Below are 23212 nucleotides of genomic sequence, written 5' to 3' on the forward strand. Positions count from 1 at the left end.
TTGCAAAGAAAGGTATATTAACTGTCCAGATTAAAAATGCATCTCTTCTAGTTAATGAATTTTATAATCTATATGCCTACCCAACACCTGAGGCAACCAATAAAATAATTTGTTTCAATACTTTGCTCTTGATTAGTCACTGAAGACATCAAAAGCATAGTGTTACATCATAAGTAAGCACTTGTCATAAAAGATCACTAAAAATTCAACAGTATTCTTTTTTCTTATTGCTAGGCATGTAGGAAGAAATATTAATTGGTAAAGTAATGCTGAGAAGTGGGGAAAAAGAACAATAATAAGGGTGATATCAGTCTACATTCTTTCCAACAAAACAACGCTGAATGTAATTTCACTCCATTCAATAGGCATTCATCAGACACACACCAAAGACATAATATTCTAGATACTAAATAAAGAGGATAAAAGGAAGGCATAATCACTGCCCTCAAGGAATTTAGGACTTAGAACAAAACCTCTGAAAACTAGATTTAAGATTTTAGGGGAAAAAAACAATAAAAGATGACTCTTTAGGCTTTACACATTTTCCAGTTTTTAACTGAGCAAATCTAAAGATGCCTGAGCACTCCTTTTAAGCTCAGCCCCTTTTTCCTATTCTGAAAGCTTCAATATTAATAAGGTAAGTGCTTGGGGTCAAAACATTTAGTCATCTGCAGAAATCTGTGAATACTAAAAACTAACTGCTGTGGGTCCCGGTTGAAAACAGCAAATGTGGCTAAACTGCCTGAATACAAAAGCCACTTCAAAGGCCACCACTGTTTTTATAAAAAGTATGCACAGCTGGCTTTAATAGAACTAGAAGTTATTAAAAGCATAAACACTAGATATCACAATAAACCAAAATGATTTTAGAGAAAAATGAAGAAGGCATTAGCTTATAAGTAGAAAGAGAGTCTCACCATCCAGGGCTTCTTTTAATTCATCTTTCGTCCAGGCCACTTCAGTCATCAGCAAGCGGAGGTAGTACATGGCGTGCTGGTGAGGCTGTTCAGCTCGGAAATTGTTAAGAGATCGCATATACTAGTGGAGGGAGACATGGATTGATTAATTTTATAAATCCTTTCAAAACCATTTCAAAACATCAGATTTAATCAAACTTCACTTTGCATTAATCATGTGTTACTGGGATGATTTGCTTCTTTTTCTTTTTTGAAGTTAGATAACTTAGAACGGGGCTTACTCCTCTCTGATCCTGAAACTAAAGGGCATGCTCATTCTTTTTCCAGGCTTTATCTCCAGCATCTGCCATGTAGTCTTAAGTGCCTTCATTACAGGACATCTCTCATCCCTCAGAAAGTTATCCCCAGTTTTCAGTGCCTCCATCTCTTGGCATCCTTTGTTTCTACACCACAAGGCCATTCCAAAAGTCTCTACAAGCAAGCAACATGTACATTTATATATATAAAACATCAGATCTTTATTTGAGAACTGATGGTAATTTCTTTTGGTGCAAAATGAAAGTCATAGTTTGGCTTTTAAAGTAGCTATCCATCTCATATTTCCATTACTGGGCCAACGGTGAGTTGAATTTAAGTGGAAGATACATCCAGCCTATCATGTGATAAGGTTCTAGTGGTAGGCAGACGTCAGACTGCAGAATTGTGTGTTCTTCTGAAGTGGAGGCTGGATGAAACCCTCAAGGAGTCCTTGAAAGCCAACAGTCTACCTCAGGCTTCTCTCTGAAAGCCAGTGCTGCAAACTTCCTAGCTCTTGGGGCCTACAGAGAAGGGGGTCAGGCGTCCACCAGAATCTCCCAAGCTTTCTTTCCCGGTAAAGTATAGGATTGAGCAAAGACAGGGTGAAATGATTGCTGCAGGGTTATGAATGCTTCTTTTCCTCCTCTCCTCTTTTTCAAAAATGTTCATAATATGGCAATGTTACCTTACGAATAAAAAAAATTACAAAAATGAGTTGAGAAAACTTACTGCCTCTTTGATAATTTCAAATCTTTTTTCATCAATCTCAAAGGTAGCCATTTTCTCAATAATCTTCTTCAGCAAAATTGGCTGCTTGTCATTGTAACCTTTCACCGAGAGCTACAGAAAGAGTTCAGAGTATTAAAAGTCCAAAAATACCATGAAACAACTTCCAAATAAACCCCTTAAGCTTGATTTTTAAACACTTAGAAAGTCCCCAAACCAGGTGTATTAAAATAAAAATGAAACAAAAAATTCAATTAATTTACCTTCCCATAAATATAGTTTAACATTCAGGAAAATAACATTAACTGTCTTTATTTACCAATACCCAGAAGTATAATTTTGCTTTTCCTAAACAAAATCAACAGTAGGAAAACTCACCTGATGCCTAACTATGGCAGCATATACAAGATCATCAAAATTCAAGCTCTCATTAAATCAAAATTAATTACAGAATGTGTTTTTTAAGTTTAATCTTCAAAAAGAATTTCTAAGGAATGGTAGGTTCACGGTTTTTATAGGTGTGGCAACAAGGTAAAAATCACAGGGGAGTATTATCTAGCAAACTATTGGATATGTCCCAAAGTTGTTTATATTTAAATATTTAAAAAATCATCTTTGGAGAAATTAGGCAGCCTCAATTTTGTATTATATGGCATTTTGCCACTTTTCTCATTTAATGTTGCCCAATAAGGATCCATACATCTCCCTACTTGCTTATTGGATGAGTTCTGCTGATGTACCAAAAGCCAATGGCAAAACAGATGTGTAGTGAGGACACACTGTCTGTACCACCAGGATTTTGTCTGGGGATGATTTACTTTAATAGTCTCTGAAAGCATAACATTTTGAAAAGCGGGGGATGCCTATTACTATATGTCCACATGGTGGCATCCACAGCAGTAGAGGACACATGTAACTAGAATGCCTATGAAAGCCTCTACCTTATAGAAAATGACAGGCAAGAACCTCAGCAGGAGTGAAGGTCAATGGCCATGGAGAGCACATCACATGCCATGGGAACTAGACTGACAACTAGCAGAAAGCCCATTTTGTCACAAATAAAAAATCACTTTTTTGAATGGTAACATTCTACTAAAACTCAAACAACAGATTATTACTTTTCTATTTGGAGTTTATTTTTATTTCTGAGCTTCAAATTTCCTTGGACTCTGAGAATGGTTAGGTTATATATACTCTTATACGTTAAACAAAAGCTACGAGAAAATTTACGTCTGTGAAGAAAAAAAGTCATTGCAAAATAAACAAAATTTTAAAACCCTAAAATCTTTTGTATAAAAATTTATAAAGAGGAGTACATAGCACATGCTTTCATTTTAGTTGTTACTAAAACATACAATATCTTTTCAAGAAAAGTGAAGATGAATGTGTGCCATAAAAGGGATGTTAATTCAGGAATGCGATATAAGTTTGAAAACATATCAGAAACAGTTTCAAGAGAAAGGATCTAGTTATTTCTTAGGATACTTTTAATAGTGCTTATTTTAAAACACACTTAAAAGCAGTTAATGATGCATGTGACAAAATAAATTAAATGAAAATGTCAGATGTATTTGGACACAGGAATTCTCCTACTATCAGTAGAAATAAAGGAAGCTTATATATAAGTAAAATTCAAGCACCACAATCACTGTGGACATTTTTCACTTACAGATGTTAATATACTCAAATACATGGAAAGAACAACATGCTTTCAGGATTAACATGTTAAACATTTCAAGCAGAGGAACATGCAAATAAATGTAGCACACATACATGTTCACAAGATGCACTAAATGCTACTGAATCATTCATTAGTGGAACTAATGCTAATTTGAGTTCTTGACTCATTAAAAAGGTGCAAGGAAAAAACCATCAATCTTCTTGTTTAAAAACGCAGAAGTTAATAGTTTTCCCAAGCTTAACATAATGCTTACACAGTGTGGCGCCTTTTCTTTGGTTTTCATTTTACTTACAAGTATTGCATTCATTCCTGATGCAATGCCATAGTTCAAACCTGAGAGGCGTGCTGCATATGTATACTCTTTTAAATCATCCTTCAATAACCTGATAAACAGGTATGTCATGTTGCAATGGAGAGGATCAGCATAAATGTAGCGACTAACAAAAAGAAAAACAGAAGAAATGCTTTGATACCTCAAGCAGTGGCATGGTAATGAAGAAACATGACCGAAGAGTATGGATATGCAGCCTCATGATCTGAATCTCTAGGGAAATAGTATAGGCCAACCTTATGTTTTACAACGGCAGAAAGACTTCATTCTCTGTTGTCAAAGACCAAGACTTCAGATACAGAATGGGTGAGATCTAAACCTAAATCAAGGTCCAATTTTGTTTGAGGAGAAAAATATGACAATCTGATGAAAGATGTTAAAAAAAAAAAAAAAAAGAAATCAAGGAAAATTTGCATAATATGAATGGTATATTGCTGAATACTTAGAATAAGAGCTAACTTAAAAATTAAATGATGAGAAAATATGCTTAGCCACAAAGATTTTTTAAAAAGAAATTAAACTCATACCCTCAATCAAAAATGCTTCCATCAAATCAATATAAAAAAACTGTTGATGAGTGGAAGGCTCTAAGACGTGGGTACTTACATACATCCCATAGATGGTATTTTGTAGGTCATAGCTCAAGCCTGCTAGCTCTGCTGCATATGCATACTCGTTGAGTGAGTCTTTGAGGAGCTCAAGGTACAAATAGGCCATGTTACAGTGCAAGGGGTCCACATAAGCAAATGGGCTGGAAGAAAATGTTGACAGTAAAATAGCTGATTTATTACTTCCCAATGAGATGTGGCCTTTCGAGATGGATCAAGAAACTGAATACCAATAAATATAATTTCCTGAAGATATGGTTTGAATTCTTGAGTCTGTCTCTTCTTCTCATGAGGAAAAAATAAGATGTCTGAGAAAGAAGCCTGAAATATGCCATGTGTGCTGGTGGTGGTGAAGAGGGAGAAGCAATTGCTTACCCTGGATGGTGTGGCAGAACTGCCAAGTTAGAAACGCAGGGCAGGTAAGGAGTGGGAATGGGCCAAAACACATGCCTACATCTAGGCTAGTAGGAGAAGGCACAGCTGATAGAGCTGATACAGCATTTGCACGTCCTCTCTTTCTCCCTGTAAGCAAGCCATACCCTTGGTGGACAGGAGTATGAGATTGAGAAGTTTGTGTGCTGTGATTATATGAACAAGAAATTGAGACCTGTGAAAATGTTAGCTTGTCTCTGAGTTTCCCCCAAAACCAACAAAGCTAGAGCACTGTCAGTAAAATAACTGATAGTTTCTACCACCTAACTACAGCCAGAACTAGAAAAAATATTAAAACAGGAAAATGCTTAAGTGAGAAAAAGTAAAAAAAGAGGAAACAATTATAGAGTGCAAGAGCTAAACAGGACCACAGAGATCACCTAATTTAAATCATCATTGCCAATGAGAAACAATTTTCCTCATGTCACCTGGGCTGGTGACAGTAGAGTTAGGATTCAAATGCAAGTCAAATGACCTACTCATTTGATTATATGACACTGCTTACCTTTATGAGAAGCAAGAAAAAGATTCATTCATTCAACAAATATGTATTACATGTTTACTACCATGCTAGGCTCTTCTCTAGGTACTGGGAATAAAGGAGCAAATCAGGCAAAGTCCCTGACCTCAGAGTTTATAGTCTACTTGGAGGAGAGAAATAATCAATTTAAATATGATACAACAGGTGGTGATAGTGCTATGAATAAAAATTAGGCAGGGTAAGGGGAATAGGAGTGCCAAGTGGTGGTGGCAGGACAGGAAGATTGCTAGTTTACGTAAGATGGTGAACCAGGGCCTCTCTGATAAGCTTACATCTGGGCCCAGAACTGAAGGAAGCAAAGGAGCAAGCCCGTGGGATATCTGGGCAGGGCAGACAACTTTCCAGGCTGCGGAAACAGCTAGTGCAAAGGACCTGAGGCAGATGCCTGGTTGGCTTGTTTGGCAGCAAATTAAAAGTTTCACTCTATCTGTAGCACAGTAAATATAATTAATGTACTGATAGCAAAGCCAACAATTTTATCAAAGCTGATAATGAAGCAAAAATAGGGGTGAAATACTTAGTCACATAGAGAATTAAAATCAAAGAAAAAATTCTATAGCTCTACAAACATTCTCCACCTGGAAAATCTAAATGAATGCTCTGTCACTGAATTTTTTTAAGTATTATACATGATGACAGACTTCCTTCTTTAGGCAAACAGCAGCTCAGAAACTTAATGGCACAACTCACAGAAGCAAAATCATCAAAATGAAAGTGAGTCTGTGAAAAGGCTTAGTCCCACAGGCACCTATGTACCTTTCTCAGGTGGAAGTGAAAAGCCAGAAAAAGCCAAGTCTGGGAGCTCAAAGCCACATGGCTCAAGCTCAGAACGCAATTCCAAAAAGTATCCTGAAATGCTGCACCCACAGCAGCTGTGCTGGCAAACTGGAGAGGGTCCCAAACTTTTTTTTTTTTTTTTTTTTGGTGAGGAAGATTGGCCCTAATCTAACATCTGTTGCCAATCTTCCTCTTTTTGCTTGAGGAAGACTGTCCCTGAGCTAACATCTGTGCCAATCTTCCTCTATTTTGTATGAGGGACGCTGACACAACATGGCTTGATGAGCAGTGTGTAGGTCCGTGCCCGGGGTCCGAACCTGTGAATACTGGACCACTGAAGCAGAGTGCACGAACCCAACCACTACGCCACCAGGCCGGCCCCTAAACTAACTTTTAAAAGAGAACACGATTTAACTAGAATGCTTAAATTCTGGTTCATTTGTTAATTTAAAAAATATTATTTTGTAATCAGGTGCTACATGCTTAAATATGGATCACAGAGTTTTAAAAACTGTAATTAAGTATGCATAATATAATCCTATTTCTGAACAGATTAAAAGAATATACACACACAGAAAATTTCTGTAAGAATGTACAAGAAACCCAACAGTGTCTACCTCTAGGAAGACCAGAACACAGAGAGAGGGACTGGTGGGAAGCAGACAGTTTTAATTCTAAGAACTGTGCTGGGCAGTTTAGAGAATGCAAAAATGTCAAATGGTCTCTCAAAAGGTATTGTGAGGAAATTCATAATAATAGAGGCCAAACGGGAAGTGGTGACAAGATGCTTAGAGTGTTAAAAATATAACTCTGAACAATCAAAAAGTAAAACCACCTTTGTAATCCTCTCTACCAACAATAAGCCATAACCGGACAGCCCATGTTTGGTGTAAAAAATAAATAGTTTCGGCACAGCTCTAGATTTGACTCTCGTGCTATAAAACACAATGTTTATATCCCTACAATCTCTATACTTGTTGGTGAAATATTAACTTTCTATTTAGAGATTCTTTTTCCCTTTTCCAAAACCCATCTAGCTTTAATTTCATGTCAAGCCAATTGAATAAAAATTAGTGAAAAAGCTGGTCATCATATTGGACATTATTACACAATGACAGATTTATTTCATAAACTCATACATTGAATTTTAGAAATATAAAATTATAAAGTGTAAATTCACAAAGTAAAACTTGAACTGGGTGATATACTTTACCACACAAACAAACAAAAGGAGACAGAGATGAACTGAAGATTTATATTGAGAAATCATTGCAACACTACTATTATTCACAAATTTTTACTAAACATCTTATTCCTTTTTATTAAATCACCTTTAAGTAACCAAACCAGGAATGGAGAAAGTGATATCTAAGGGCTCCAGACAATTAAAAGGCTGCAAGAGACCCAAGATCATTCAGTAATTACTACCTCTTCTTCTGGGCAAGTTGTAGGAATACAAAACCAAAACAACAAAAAACGCCCCAAACTATTCAATCTTTCTTCAGTGAAACTTCTGGGTGAGTCTATAGGCTCCCCAGATTCTACAATCCTGAAGGTTAGGAAGGTCCTCCTAATAGCTAACATAAATCATTTCATTTAAAGGGTGTACTCATCAATGAGAAGGAAGAATTAACAACCTTGGTTCTTACAATAGCTCTGAACAGCAGCAGCCTTCCCTTATCTAGGCTAAATAATTCTAATTCCTTTTATTTCGAGACATGGGTCCTCAAGGAAGCAAAGAAAACTTTTAGAGATGTAACTGTTGATTTTTACAAGAAACTTTATAGCTGGATTCATTTTACATACCTGAAAAATTCAAAGTTGAGACAAGCCTTCGGTAAGAAAAACTTATCATCCTGTTTGAACCAGAGTTTGCTCATAGCTGTATCCTGTGATGGAGAAACAATCTGGTTAGGGAAATATGGGCACATTTGGCAAAAAACTTTAATCAAACCACTCTTCAAGAGGAATAGGGCAGAGGCGATAGTTGAGAGTTTTGTTCTAGAGAAGCTGCCGTCTCACGGCCTTGAAGCATACTCAGAGGGTCAGGCGCATCCTCAGGTGGGAAGCTGAAGACAGAAGACTGCTGATTCCAGTAGCAGAGATAAATCACCCTTCTGTCTTCCCTGGCTTAGGGAGATGGGGGCACAGAGGAGGAAGAGACACTATCTTCCATAGACTTGTGGTTACAGTTCAGAGTTATTTTTTTTTTTTCTGCAAAGAAAATAATTCCCTAGATTCTACATTGTTTATAGTAGTTGTATTTGTTTGTTTTAACATTTATAGCCTTCTAATATTTTTTATAGTTAGTCTCTCTGCAACTTTTGCCACCTTACGATGTGAGCCCCCAAAATCAACGTAGTACCAAATGCACGTAATAGGTCTGTACATAGTCCCTTCCATGTAATAGGTCTGTCCCCTAAACTTAAATCGTTGACCCTAACATGTTACCTTAATAAGAGAAGGGTATGGTGCTGCTTCTTTTTCTAATGATAAAATCTCAAAATTCGTAGGAATAAATTCATTCTTTGTTGGAAGTTTAAATTTCCCATTCAGGTCAGCATCTTGCCATTTCTGGATGAATAATGAAAAACACACACACAAAAGCAATTAGAGTTTGATTCAAGAGTTTAAAATAGTCACTTTGCTTAATATGCAGGAAAATATTAAGGGGATAACTGTCACATAGCATTCTTATCCATCATATATAAAGAGGCAACTCCCAAGATCTATTGATGACTTTTCATGAAACTTGAGTTGGAGTCTCTAATACTAATCAAGGTTTTATATTTATCTATCTTTCCTCTTTACATATCTCCAACATGACCAGCTGAGGTTAAGGAACAATCTGAGACCGCAGAACACTGAGAGGCCAGCCGGTAGATCAGCTTTTGTCAAAATTTAGCAAGATGGATATTTTGCTAAAGATGGACACACTAAACAGCTCCAGTGAGCTCCTCTGACTATGTCAGAGAAGTATCAGTAATGATTTTCTTTCTTAAACTATGTGTTCTTTTTTCTGTACTGTCATAACACAGGTACATTTAAGAAATATCCATTACTTGAGTTTAACCAGAATCTAGTCAGAACAAGGCTTTCTGGTGTCTTCCCATGAATAAAGGACAAATCTCAAAGCTACACAGCCAATGAGAACCAAAAAAGAAAAAGCACTAGATAAGGAGATAAGACTCATAAACAAAATCTTGACTACTGATGAATGGGGTAACATACTACCCAAACATACTGGTTTTGAAACAAATCCTAATTCCCCTACGTTGACAAAAAGAGCCATGATACATTATGAGGCATAATATATAGCACCTCCTAAAGTGAGGACAGTATGAATCCCAGAGACTGCTCCCCACCTGTGTTCACAGCAAGATCGTGAGCTCTCTGGAGCCCTTGCATCTGTCTTTCATGCTCTCTACTTCCATCTCTCCTGCCTGTCTTGGTGCCTTTGCTCCTCTGTGTACTTCGGACTTCAGTGGTCTTTGCATGAGGATGGGAGTCTGCTTTACAGCCCTGCTGGTCTGACAGAACACGAGAAGGTGGCCACAATGCCACTGCCTCATGCATAAACCTAAGCTTCAGCTCTCTACTCCTTGTTCACTCCTCTCAGGAAGACACAGATAGCACTGGGCCACCACTCTCCACACTCAGGGCCGTGCGTTGGCTGATCTAGGGAGTTCATGTCCTTGCGTGTCCCTCACACATTAGGCTTATTCACAGAGGACTTAACCCTACCTTAATGACTTCGTCTGGTATAGCTTCTTGTTTGTACTGGGTTCCATACCACTCTTCTGTGCGATCAGTTTTTCCTTCAAAAGATTTTGAAACTACTGCAACCCTAGAGATAGATGGAAAAAACAAACCAAAAAACCTATAAACTCATGTCGTATACATCAATTTATAGAACCTGACTCATGAAAATGTAAATAATATCCAAGAATGAGTTGGGCCTCTAAGACACAGTAAATCCTGTAAGTTAGCCAAAACAGGCAATGGACATACAAAGGTTTCTGATCACAGCCTCTGTTATCCTTTATAGCCCTCATTTTTAGTGTGAAAGAGTTCTTGCAAGAAAGATTCTTGTGGGTATGCTATCGACTAAAGCTTTTTTTTGTTTTTTTTTTGTGAGCAAGATCAGCCCTGAGCTAACATCCATGCTAATCCTTGTCTTTTTGTTGAGGAAGACCGGCTCTGAGCTAACATCTATTACCAATCCTCCTCCTTTTTTTCCCCCAAAGCCCCAGTAGATAGTTGTATGTCATAGGTGCACATCCTTCTAGTTGCTGTATGTGGGACACAGCCTCAGCATGGCCAGAGAAGTGGTGCGTCAGTGCGTGCCTGGGATCCGAACCCAGGCCACCAGTAGCAGAGCGCATGCACTTAACCACTAAGCCACGGGGCCAGCCCCTCGACTAAAGTTGTAAAAGAAGAGTAGCTAGGGAAAAAGTGGAACAAGGTCAGTTGAAAAAATAGTCCTTAAAAAAGCAAAACAAAGTACTCCCTCCTAGGAAAAGCTCAGACTCAGGGTTAACATGAATGGCTAAGAAAACGTGTTGGCTCATACAAACATCCAAAACCAAAACCACACTTTTATTATTACTTGCTAAGTTTGTGCTCTGTTTTTTTCCTGCCAGAGACTACCATCAACGTCCATTGGCCTTCCTGCTGCCAGAGGAGAAGGGGAGAAGACCAAGAAGTGCCTATCTTCTGGTTTATTGAAAGCTTTGTTTGATGGGATAGTAGAAACAGCCCAAAAGAGAAGTCAGAGGGAAACAAAGTTCAGGGAGGGAAGGTAGAGGTAAAATGATGTCAAAAGATAAGTGAACAAAAGATTACGAGTAGAGGAGCAAAAGAAGCTCTGTACCAATGAAACTCCTGTCCCTGTGGAGGATCGTCAGAGACATTTCTGCCTCTGCTGCCTTTGAATTATCAAAGTTGGAATCATTACACTCCCATCAGCAGACTCAACCCCATAGGCTGGGACCAATTCTATTTTGAATCTTGTGGATAGAGGAGTTCTAAGCCAACAGCTTGGATGGCTTGCCAAAAAGTCAGTCCTGTTATATGGTTTCACTTCTCCTAATTCAAATAACTAGGTCCATGTCTGTTCCTCCTTATTCTCACCTGTCCTCTCAGAGGTTTGGTTATAGCCTCTGAACTTTGGCCTCACAGTTGAACGCCCAGTACTTGTAATAAAAACTTCCCTCTACCCAATACCCATCCATTTTCAGAATCCTAATCCCTGTGTTCCAAACACCCGCCCCTCGTTGGACCTCCTCAACTTCAATGCCTGACTGCCTGAACCACTATTTCCTATTCATTCAAGACAAAACACTCCACCTGGCAAACTAGACTTGGTCTTATCACCTTTAGGGTAGATATCATAAGCAATCTACCTCACCTATCAGTATGACTGACTAATCTTCCAGCTCAAGGTGCTCCTAATCTGGCCTAGCTGCCACTGACCACTACCAGTTCTAGAAAACTTGCTAAATAAGAATATGTACTACAGGGCCGGCCCTGTGGCTTGGTGGTTAAGTGCGCGCGCTGCGATGCTGGCGGCCCGGGTTCGGATCCCGGGTGCTCATCGAGGCACCACTTCTCTGTCCAGCCTGAGGCCGAGTCCCACATACAGCAACTAGAAGGGTGTGCAGCTGTGACATACAACTATCTACTGGGGCTTTGGGGGCAAAAAATAAATAAAGTCTTTAAAAAAAAAAAAAAAATTAAAAAAAAAAGAATATGTACTACAGAAACAGAGAGAGGACTCATAGGATTTAAGAAGTGAAAGAGTTGTTATCATGTCCAGAAGAAGTGATGCATGTTGGCAGTTTGAGAATTCCTTTTGAGAAGTATGTGTAGAGTGCGTACAGAACTCACATGGCCACCTGAAGGGTTTGTGATGTTTCTTAAGGTCACTCAATCAATACATGACAGAGCCTGCTAAGACTCAGCCCTAGAAATTGCTTCCACTCCTGTTGATTTCTCAAAGAACGAATGGGTTGATTCTCAAGGGGACCACTGAAAAATGTGTTAGGAAGTGGAATAACCTGGTAGAGAGGTGGTATTCCCATTTTCTCTTCCATGAGACACTTGATTTTGGAAAAGTTTGTTACATAGATGGCTTTGGTTTCCCTGAATGACAGCCCATGCATCAGAATAATGGGTAAGGGACTGATTACAACTTGTGAAGACTGAAGCATTCATTTGGCAGTGGGCTTGCCCTTTGAAACAAGAAAATTTTAAACTCAATTCTGAGAGAGAAAGTGAAAAAGCTCAGGGAAAGCTGCCAAATGTTTTGGAGGATGACTATATGACAGAAAGAAGCAGACACTGGAAGGTGTCCAGTAATGCTCAGGTTAAAAAAGTGGAGAGAGAAGGGAGATTTGTCAGGTACAGTCTTAAGGGATTTAGATAGCTATAGACCAAAGTAACGTGCATGGGTAACATTTGAAATGTTATCATAAGGAAGTAAATATGAAGTAGATAAACATAGTTCCTCAAACCAGGAATATTAAATTGGCATAACGAAAAGAGATACTTTTGCAGACCAAGAGTTAGTACACCATTGAGGAATTCTAAACTGAAATATACAATGGAAGAGTATTATTAAAAAATAAATTTTAAAAGGTAGAGAAGGGGAATAACAGTAGAAACAAGGTAAACACACGTCAAACCTATATAGAAATCTATGAACCAGAGTGTGGAAGCACAAGAGCACTTGAATTAGGAAAAAAAAAAGAAAAGAGAAGGCACGATATTAAAAGACCACCACAGACAGCTACGGTATATTTAACTGCTGACAGTTGAGAGAAACTGGCACAGACGTTATAGCCTCTTAGACGATCTGCTGGAAACCTAATTATGCTAAAAAATAGTCTTGATAAGTTTTTTCTTTTTATTTATTTATTTATTTTTCCCCCCAAAGCCCCAGTAGATAGTTGTATGTCATAGCTGCACATCCTTCTAGTTGCTGTATGTGGGACGTAGCTTCAGCATGGCTGGAGAAGCGGTGCGTCGGTGCGCGCCAGGGATCCGAACCCAGGCCGCCAGTAGCTGAGCGCGAGCACTTAACCACTAAGCCACGGGGCCGGCCCATTTTTTCTTAAATGTGTACGTGTGTATGTGTGTATGTGGCAATGCTATTCTTTACTTTAATTCTGTCCACAAAGAATTGGCTGCTGAGGGCCGGCCCCGTGGCTTAGTGGTTAAGTGCGCACACTCCGCTACTGGCGGCCCGGGTTCAGATCCCGGGTGTGCACCGAGGCACTGCTTCTCCGGCCATGCTGAGGTGGCGTCCCCATACAGCAACTAGAAGGATATGCAACTATCACATACAACTATCTAATGGGGCTTTGGGCAAAAAAAGGAGAAGGATTGGCAACAGATGTTAGCTCAGAGCTGGTCTTCCTCAGCAAAAAGAGGAGGATTAGCATGGATGTTAGCTCAGGGGTGATCTTCCTCACCAAAAAAAAAAAAAAAGAAAAAGAATTGGCTGCTGATATGGTACTGACATGATCCTAAGAAATGACAAAAAAGGACCTTTTTTTTTCATACTGAAACTTACAACAGTGAGAAATGAAAACCGTGGGCCAGGGTGAATGCTGACTGTTGACTTCAAGTCAGCAATTTAGAAACGCTCAGAGGGAATGAATAGCTGTTGGAGCTGGATAGGACTCATTCAGAAACAGTAAGTATCCTGACTATAGGCATTAAAAGGAAACATGGTTCCCAAGAAATCAATTCTTATGAGACTTTTGCAAAGAATCCCTGAGAGAGAAAAGGGGGAAGACGCCCAAGAATGAGCAGGGGCTTCACAGGTAATTGTGATGAATTAAAACAGAATTAGTAGAAAGGGCACAGACTCGGCATCAGAAACTTGGATTCTGGTCAATACTATGACTCACTTTCTTCGAGATCGTGCCAAAATCACAGTTAAGATCTAAATTAGGCAAGTCTCTGGGCTTTAGTTTCATTACTTTTTAAATAGGGATTCAAGTTAGATGAACTCTATCTTTCCACTAGTAGAATTCTACAACATCATGATATTAAGTCTTATTTTTAAAAGATAGACACAAAAGAAGAAAAAAGGTGCAAAAAGAATCTGGTGAGACTCAAAATAAAGCTTAAAGAACAGTGACAGGAAGGTTAAAGTGCTGAAGAATTTGAGGTTCATGAAAAATGCTGAAAAACATTTTCTAAAATGTTTCTTTTTTTTTTTTTTTGTGAGGAAGATCAGCCCTGAGCTAACATCCATGCTAATCCTCCTCTTTTTGCTGAGGAAGACCAGCTCTGAGCTAACATCTATTGCCAATCCTCCTCCTTTTTTTCCCCAAAGCCCAGGTACATAGCTGTATGTCATAGTTGCACATCCTTCCAGTTGCTGTATGTGGGACGCGGCCTCAGCATGGCCAGAGAAGCGGTGCGTCAACGCGCGCCCGGGATCCGAACCCAGGCCACCAGCAGCGGACCGCGTGCACTTCACCGCTAAGCCACGGGCCGGCCCCTAAAATGTTTCTTAAAGTAAGAAGGAATCAAGAAAGGTTAGGCTAACAGCTTAGAGTATTCAATCAACTTTTTTTTTTTTTTTTGGTAAGGAAGGTTGGCACTGAGCTAACATCTGTGCCAATCTTCCTCCATTTTCTATATGGGATGCCACCACCGCACGGCTTGATGAGAACCCTGGGCCACCAAAGTGGAGCATGCGAACTCAACCACTATGCCACCGGGCTGGCCTCACAATAAACTTTTACTGAGTCCTTACTAGCCTGAATTCTGGGAAAGATAAAACACAGTTCCTACCTGGAAAGAACTCAGAATCCAATAGGACACATGACCCAGAGCACAATGTGATATGCTGATCTCATGTCAGCAGATGACAGGACTATTGATCTCTTATTTACACTGTCTTTGAAAGAATCATGGGTCTTTAAACGGCAAAGGTGGATCAAACAACGGAAAAAAGGAATTGAAGCCCAGGATGGAGGAGTGAGCCAGCCAAGTGATTCAAATGAACTCACATCTCCAACAAAGATGAGTAACATTCTCTGATGCTTAGGCAACTAACACATCCCAGTAGGATCACTGCCTATCACCTTTTAGAAATACTGGAGGACAGAAGAGGTAGAATACCGGAGAAGGGCAAATGCTCTGATTTTCAGAAAGGGAAAGGAGTGTAGCCTAAAAACCATGAACCAGTGGATTAGGCATTGACCCCTGATGAAATTCTATAGTCGACTGTCACACTGTCAAACATTTAGACAAGAAGACAGTTATCACTAGTTATCACTAGAATACCGGAGAAGGGCAAATGCTCTGATTTTCAGAAAGGGAAAGGAGTGCATCCTAAAAACCATGAACCAGTGGATTAGGCATTGACCCCTGATGAAATTCTATAGTCGACTGTCACACCGTCAAACATTTAGACAAGAAGAAGTTATCACTAGGACCTGCATGGATTCACCAAGAATCACTCCTCCCAAATGAATGGATTTATTTATGACTTAAGTAAGGCATGTGGCAAGGACTCTACAGCTGTATTTGTAAGTTTAATATGGTGAAATGGGTACCAAATGATAGGCTTGAAGGAGGTGGGTGATGCTGATGATGGAGCAGTAACAAGTAAATCAAGTCTCAACATTCAAAGGAACTTTCTAACAATTAGGACTGGCAAAAATGGAACTGGCTACCTTGGTATTTAATAAGTTCCCCATCCTTGGAGGAATTTAAGCTGAGGTTGGTAACTACTTGTTGGAGATACTGCAGAAGAGATATGTACCTGACAGAGGTTGGATTAAATGACCTTTAAGGTTCCTTTCATTCTGGAGGATTTTCCCATTTATTTTCCTACCTGGTTGCATGTTAAACTTGTCTCAGTGGGTATAAACAAAGTATTCTTACCCTTGAGCAACCCCAGTCTGGCCTGACAGCTGGCACTATTATCACAGGCTGTTCTGCAGTGTATCACTGACCTGCTGCAGTTACAATTATAACAGCCACAGAGACCAATCCTATAGAGAAAAAGTGCTTTTTCTTTTAAGGTGAGGGTAGAGAGAAAAAGAAGTTCTCAACTCTAATTGCATAAGATATCAAATTTAGAAAAAGACAATTTAAACAAAAGTAAAATGCATGCTCCTGGAAATTCACTCCTACGAAGTGTTGCTGGGTCAAATTACTGGCAGCAAGGGCAGCAAGAATTATACGAACATAATTTAAATCATGATTTTTCTTACCAAAAAAGCATATCCTCATCATATGATATAATCTCAAATAGCATTACCTTGTATTTGTACAACACTTTTCAACTTTGCTAATCATTTTGCATCAGATTTGAGATAAAATATTATCGCCATTTTGCAGATGGGCAAGTTTCAACGAAATAATAAATGAAAGCCAGTGTGCATGACATTATTTACAGTTAACTTTTCACATGTCCCCTTTGCAGGATGATGAACTCTGAGGTTTCACATTAGTTACTCAATACATTGGCTGAAGAAAAAAGTGATCCATCCAAGATCTCATGACTAGTTAGTGACAAAACCACACATAACTAGTTACTGGAAGGACTTAATAATTGTCTAGTGAGTTCTATTATTAAGTTTAAAGCTCTTTCTCCTTGTGTTGCTAGGTAGTTTTGTTTTCAGAAGGTACGTAATAAAATTCAACAGGACTTAGGTTGATTTTTTTTCAGAATATATAAGCTACATTGAGGAAAATACAAATATTTAGACTGTTTTACTTGCCTAAAATGATTTAGTGTGTGTTCTGAGTATTTTTCTTCCACATATCTTAATCATGTAAGCAAATGCATAAATCGTCTTATGAACAGAAGTTTTCAATCTTGATGAAGTATAATTTATCAATGTTTTTTCTTTAATGGTTACCGCTTTTTATGTTCTAAAAAATCTTTGCCTGTCTCAAGGTTTTAAAGATATTTTCCTATGTTTTCTTCTACAAGTTTTATAGTTTTAGCTTTTATACTTCGGTCTATCATCTATCTCAAATTAATTTTTGTGAATGGTATTAGGTAAAGGTCAAGTTTCATCTTTCCCCATATGGATATGCAGTTAGCAGAAGAGCATCATTTGTTGGAAAGACTTTCCTTTCCTAATTTAATTATGTTGGTGCCTTTGTCACAAAAATCAATTAACCAAGGATGAATGGACAAAGAAAATGTGGTATATACACACAATGGAATATTATTCAGCATTGAAAAGTAAGGAAATTCTGTGACATGCTACAACATGGATGAACCTTAAGGATATTATGTTACATGAAATAAAGAATGTATGAGTTCACTTATATTCGATATCTTGTAGTCAAATTCACAGAAACAGAAAGTAGAACGGTGGTTACCGAGAGATGGTATGAGGGGGAAAAGAGGAGTTGTTTAATGGGTATAGTTTCAGTTTTGCAAGATGAAAAGCTCTGGAGATCTGTTTCACAACAATACAAATACGCCTAACACTACTGAATTGTACACTTAAAAATGGTTAAGATGGGGGCTGGCCTGGTGGCATAGTGGTTAAGTTCACGTGCTCTGCTTCGGCGGCCTGGGGTTTGCGGGTTTGGATCCCAGGCAAAGCCCTACGCACTGCTTCTCAAGCCATGCTGTGGCAGCTATCCCACATATGAAAAAAAAAAAGAGAAGATGGGCACAGATGTTAGCTCAGAGCCAATCTTCCTCAGCAAAAAGAGGAGGACTGGCAACAGACGTTAGCTCAGGGCCAACCTTCCTCACCAAAAAAAAAAAAAAAAAAAAAGTTTAAGATGGTAGATTTTATGTGTTTTTTACCACAAAAAAAAAAAATCAATTGACCATATATGTGTGGTCCTATTTCTGGACTCTCTGTTCTAGTCTACTGATTTCTTTGTCTATCCTTATGCCAATACTACAATGTCTTAATTACTGTAGCTTTATAGTAAGTCCTCAAATCTGGTAGTTTAAGTGCTCCAACTTTTGTTTTTTGTGCAAGACTGTTCTGGCTAGTCTAGGTCGTTTGTACACCCATACAAATTTTGGAATCAGTCTACCAATTTCTAAAAGGAAAAAAAGCCTACTAGGATTTTGATTGTGATTATACTGAGTCTGTGAATCAGATTGGAAAGAACCGACATCTTAATAATATTGAGTTTCCTATGAACAAATCTATGAACAAAATCTTTAATTTCTCTTGGCACTGTTTATTAGTTTTTTGTCTAGAGGTCTTTTTATCCTTGGTTAAATTCATTCCTAAGTATTTTATGTTTTTGTTGCTATTATAAACAATTTTTTAAAATTTTTAAATTTGAAATAATTATAAATTCATAGGAAGTTGCAAAAATAGTACAGTGAGGTCCTGTGTACTCTTCATCCAGTTTCTCTCAAAGTTACATCCTACATAATTATCGTACAATATCAAAACTAGGAAATTGGCATTGGTACAATGTGTGTGTATAGTTCTATGTCATTTTATCACAAGTATAGATTTGTGTGGCCACCAATAATATTTCTTTTAATTTAATCTTCCCTTGTTTGTTGCTAGTTTATGTCTGGAAAAGTTCAAACAATGACAACTAAGAAAAAGACTTTGATAGAATAGTTCTATCAAGAGGATTTTTTCCCTCAAAAAGTTCTACCAGATTGTTGATTTTATTCATAAAATGACTGCTCCAAAAAACATATTACCTCAACTGCCAAGTTCCCAGGAGAATTTTGGAAATATGTGCTTGACACAGGAGAAAAATAAAAAAAGCAAAACACATGCTACTCAAGTATATTCCTTCTATTATTTGACTTTGGAAAATACAGATGAAATTCAATTTTAAGGCAGAAATACCATGTGGCAGCTCATAGGCTCTTTAGGACTGACCCCCCTCTAACAGGAATATCTCTGTTACTGTAAGAGTTCCTCCAACTTTTGATCTGCTGGTTAACCACTGGTCAGTCAGAAGCATTCTGGGACTGTAATCCTTACTTCCACTTAAAAAAAATGGGGGGGCCTCACTTGCTTATAAAACCAGACAGGGGAGCTGATACCTTGGGCATTTGAGTTAGAATGAAGCAAGGTTAAGACGACCTATTATCATAGTTTATTCATGATAATGAAATTATGATAATGTAAAAAAAAAGTCTTCATGTTTTAGAGACATTGCCTCAAAATAATTCAGAGTGGAGGGAGGATAAATGAAGAGGGGTGAGTAAAGATAAAAGACTGGCCATGCACTGACTGTTGAAGTTTGGAATTGGTTCATTATACTATCTTCTCTACTTTTGTAATCATGCTTGACAAACAGTTTAAAAGCATTTTATTCACAATTTCAAATTTTCAGATTCTAATCATTACTGAAAATTTAGTATGTAACAGTAAAATGTGTAGAGTGACTCACCGGACATTTTCTGGTCTGAGTTTATCGAGAACCATCTCTATTAAATCAGGTCTAAATTCTTCCAGTAAATATTCAGCTGTGAGCACTTCTTCTAGGGGATAATACTTTTTAAAAGGAAAATAAATAAATAAATAAAATGTGCAAGGCTACCATAGAGTCTAACTTATTATAGCAAACAGAGCTCTAACACATAAATCCATTATTTTACACCTCCCTCTGCCCTTCAATTATATTTTACTGCACTGGAAAAATTTCTGAATCTTTCCTCTTTCCTCCATACTTTAAGCAGTTTCATATTGTGGGATGATTTTGCAGTTAATCCCCAAATACACTTACATTAGAGAGAGCAAAATCACACTTTTTCAGGGGAAAATGTGAGTAATATTTCTGGCTAAAAACTGAGTACTTGTTAATAAAGAAAATTTGATGGTTAAATGCTGACACCTACAGGATTCTTCATATAAAGTAAACACATTTTTACAAACAGAATTTCTTCTCAAATTTCTATGAATAAAATCAGACAAGCAATTAGAAATTTGTTGTGGAGAAAAAATTGTGAAGAAAAAAATGGCTTATATTTTCGGCTAGTGAAGAAAAATAGTAGAAGATGCTCTTTAGTAAGAGCAACTTCCAATGCACTGAGACAGACTGATTCATTCAACAAGTATTTAATGAACACCTACTCTGTGCCAGGCACCGTTCTAGATGCTGCTGTTAATACAATGATAGATAAGACAGATGACATCCTTGCTCTCTAAGGAGCTTATATCCTAACTGAGAGGGAAGTGGACAATAAACAAACAAATACTGTCATTATAGTGATAGGCGCAATGAAGAAAATGAAAAGGAGGCAGAGGCATGACTGGGAGGTCAGGGAAAGTCTCTGTGAGGAAGAGACATCTGAGTGGAAACCCAAATGATAAGAAGAATCTGACCATGCAAAGACCAAAGAGTGTTCCAGGTAGAGAAAACAGCAATGTAGAGACCCTGAGAGGGAGGAAGAAACTTAATGCTTGAAGATTAGGCAGACAGCCAGTACAGTTAGAGTGGAATGGGAATGTGAGAAGTGGGTTGGAGAGTGGTATGGAATATGGTCAGAGAAATATGAAAGATAAGCTGGGGTCAGATCACCTTGTAGGCCAAGGTAAAATTTCGGATTTTATTTCAACTCTGATGGGAAACCACTGAAGGATTTGACACAGAGGAGTGAAACAATCTGATTTTGGTTTTCAAAAGATTGCTGAAGCTGGAAGAATAAACTATAGTCGGGGACAAGAAGGAAAACAGGGAACCCAGGTAAGAGACTATGATGGTAGTCCAGGCAAGAAATGATGGTAGCTCATAGTAGGGTAGTAGCAATGGAAATGGAGAAAAGTGGATGATCTATAGCTTTCACGTAAGTAGCACTTGACACATTGTAGAATTGAAAAATACTTAAAGCCAGTAAGCAAAATGCCCATGTAATGAAAAATATTACAGATGATAATTTTTAGGATGATGAAAATTAAGATTTTAAGCACACCTTGACATCAAAGTTTGTCTGGTTGCTACGAAGTCTAAAATTTTATACTGCACCTTCAATTTTTATCATTTGTGTAGTACTGAAAATAATATATGCAAGATCACTGAAATACTTTATACATCAAAGTATACAGTAAAATAACAACAAACTTACATGCAATATTCCTGCAATCTTAGAAGTATAGCCCCGCGGCCTCTCTTTATCTTTAAACCTAAAAGCAACAGCATTCAAGTCCTAAAATGGAAAGTTAATCCAATTAGACATAAATCATCTATTATTTAGAAATACTTTTTTTTTAGTGTTTGGTTTGGACTATAGACTTTCTACTCCACATTTAACTATCAAACTTTCTGAAAAAATGGCTATGCTTGATTTAGAAAGGTATAGAACATGAATGAAAATAACAAATATAGAATATAATTCTATAGACTAAATTGTTGAAACTATTAGTCAAAGAATTAGGAAAACTGTGGAGGAACCTTGTGAGACCCAACAATTGCATAGATGATGACTTTGTTGACCCAGTCAGAGAACTGCACCCAAATTAGAAGTTATTGTCCTAAGTTTCGCAAGCAGAAATTATACCTTTAAACATTTATCTAGGGCCGGCCCCGTGGCTTAGCGGTTAAGTGCGTGTGCTCCGCTACTGGCGGCCCAGGTTCAGATCCCGGGCGCGCACCGACGCACCGCTTCTCCGGCCATGCTGAGGCCGCGTCCCCCATACAGCAACTAGAAGGATGTGCAACTATCACATACAACTATCTACTGGGGCTTTGGGGAAAAAAAAAAGAAAAAAAGGAGGAGGATTGGCAATAGATGTTAGCCCAGAGCCGGTCTTCCTCAGCAAAAAGAGGATCTTTTTGTGATCTTCCTCACAAAAAAAAAATAAATAAATAAAAACTTAAAAAAAAAAAAAAAAAAAAATTTTATCTAGGTAAAGAGGATGTCTCTCATCCTAAAATACATTTCAGAATACTGATAGGCCTTAAATAAAAGGTACATATTTTTAAAAACCCTTTACAAGAAGCCTTTAAAATTTTAGAAGACAAATACGTTTTGTTTTATGCAAAAAAAAGAGAGCCAGGCTTTGCCATACATATAATAATAAAATCACTTTTAAGAATACAATCATATATAAAACAATTCACTATTTCTTTGAGAGTTTGCTACAAATTTTTATCACCAGATCTGAAAATGACAGAGCTCATGCAGCTTCAGGCAGAGAGTAAAGTAAGCCCTGAGAGATACAACCTCAAGAAACTGCTGGCTTTCTTCTGAGGAATAGAAAAGCAATCTGATTTCTTCCCTTTTCCCTCCTAAAAAAGGCTACATGATGCCTTAACCCTTAATTGTGCCCTACGTAGCCAATCAGACTAGTATAACTAACCCTTCACTAAAAGTAGTATGCATCACAAAATTTTAGAGTTTAGATTAGGTTGTTTCACTGGGCCTTAAATTTAAATTAATTCACATATATTTGATTTTTGAAATATTTCCTTAAGAAAAATTTTGATGAAACAAAAGTACCTTGCACTCTTGGAAAACCCATTCTTGAGGTCCTTCTGCACGTAACTTCTGAATGTATTGAAACATGTGCAAGATTATATCTTCAACATGTACTGGAAAAAAGGGGCACACTTAAAAATCATTCAGTCCTCGATTCCTTCAAAGCTCACTCTTAAGGTAAAGTCAGGTAAGTAGAAGAGGGTCCCTCTTAGAAATGGAGTTCTCATCTCCCTAAGACTGGTTTTAGGGTCCCACACACATGGCCCTCCAGGCTCTGGGACATGTGACAGAATGGGCTTTGGGGAGTAAATGAGCAAACAGAAAGCCAAGTACACATTTTACAAGTGCAACATAATGATCAGTTGTTAAGGAGAGAAAATCATCCATGAAATGAAGGCCAAGTTACACATGAAAAATATAACAAATAAATTGTATGAATTAAACTGTTTATAGCTTTACAACATAAAACAGATCCACAGCATATAGAAGTTAAGGTC

General features: G+C 37.9%; 1 protein-coding gene across 3 annotated transcripts in view; it reads right to left on the reverse strand.

Moving 5' to 3' along the window:
• Positions 1-23212, reverse strand: part of IDE (insulin degrading enzyme) — a 108229-nt gene that overhangs the window by 20125 nt on the left and 64892 nt on the right. For 2 of the 3 annotated variants that reach the window (XM_004427829.3, XM_014785544.2), the window contains exons 9-17: positions 22737-22828; positions 21363-21443; positions 19688-19791; positions 10055-10157; positions 8762-8884; positions 8117-8199; positions 4559-4703; positions 1944-2054; positions 918-1038 (exon numbers count right to left, since the gene is read on the reverse strand). In XM_004427829.3, coding sequence (XP_004427886.1) covers positions 918-1038; positions 1944-2054; positions 4559-4703; positions 8117-8199; positions 8762-8884; positions 10055-10157; positions 19688-19791; positions 21363-21443; positions 22737-22828 — 963 coding nt within the window. Of the gene's footprint in view, positions 1-917; positions 1039-1943; positions 2055-3913; positions 4059-4558; positions 4704-8116; positions 8200-8761; positions 8885-10054; positions 10158-19687; positions 19792-21362; positions 21444-22736; positions 22829-23212 lie in introns of all 3 variants that reach the window. The other variant, XM_014785543.2, reaches the window with a different exon arrangement.

Source organism: Ceratotherium simum, chromosome 6 (assembly GCF_057802395.1).
Source record: "Ceratotherium simum simum isolate JZ-2026a chromosome 6, ASM5780239v1, whole genome shotgun sequence".
Taxonomy (NCBI): domain Eukaryota; kingdom Metazoa; phylum Chordata; class Mammalia; order Perissodactyla; family Rhinocerotidae; genus Ceratotherium; species Ceratotherium simum.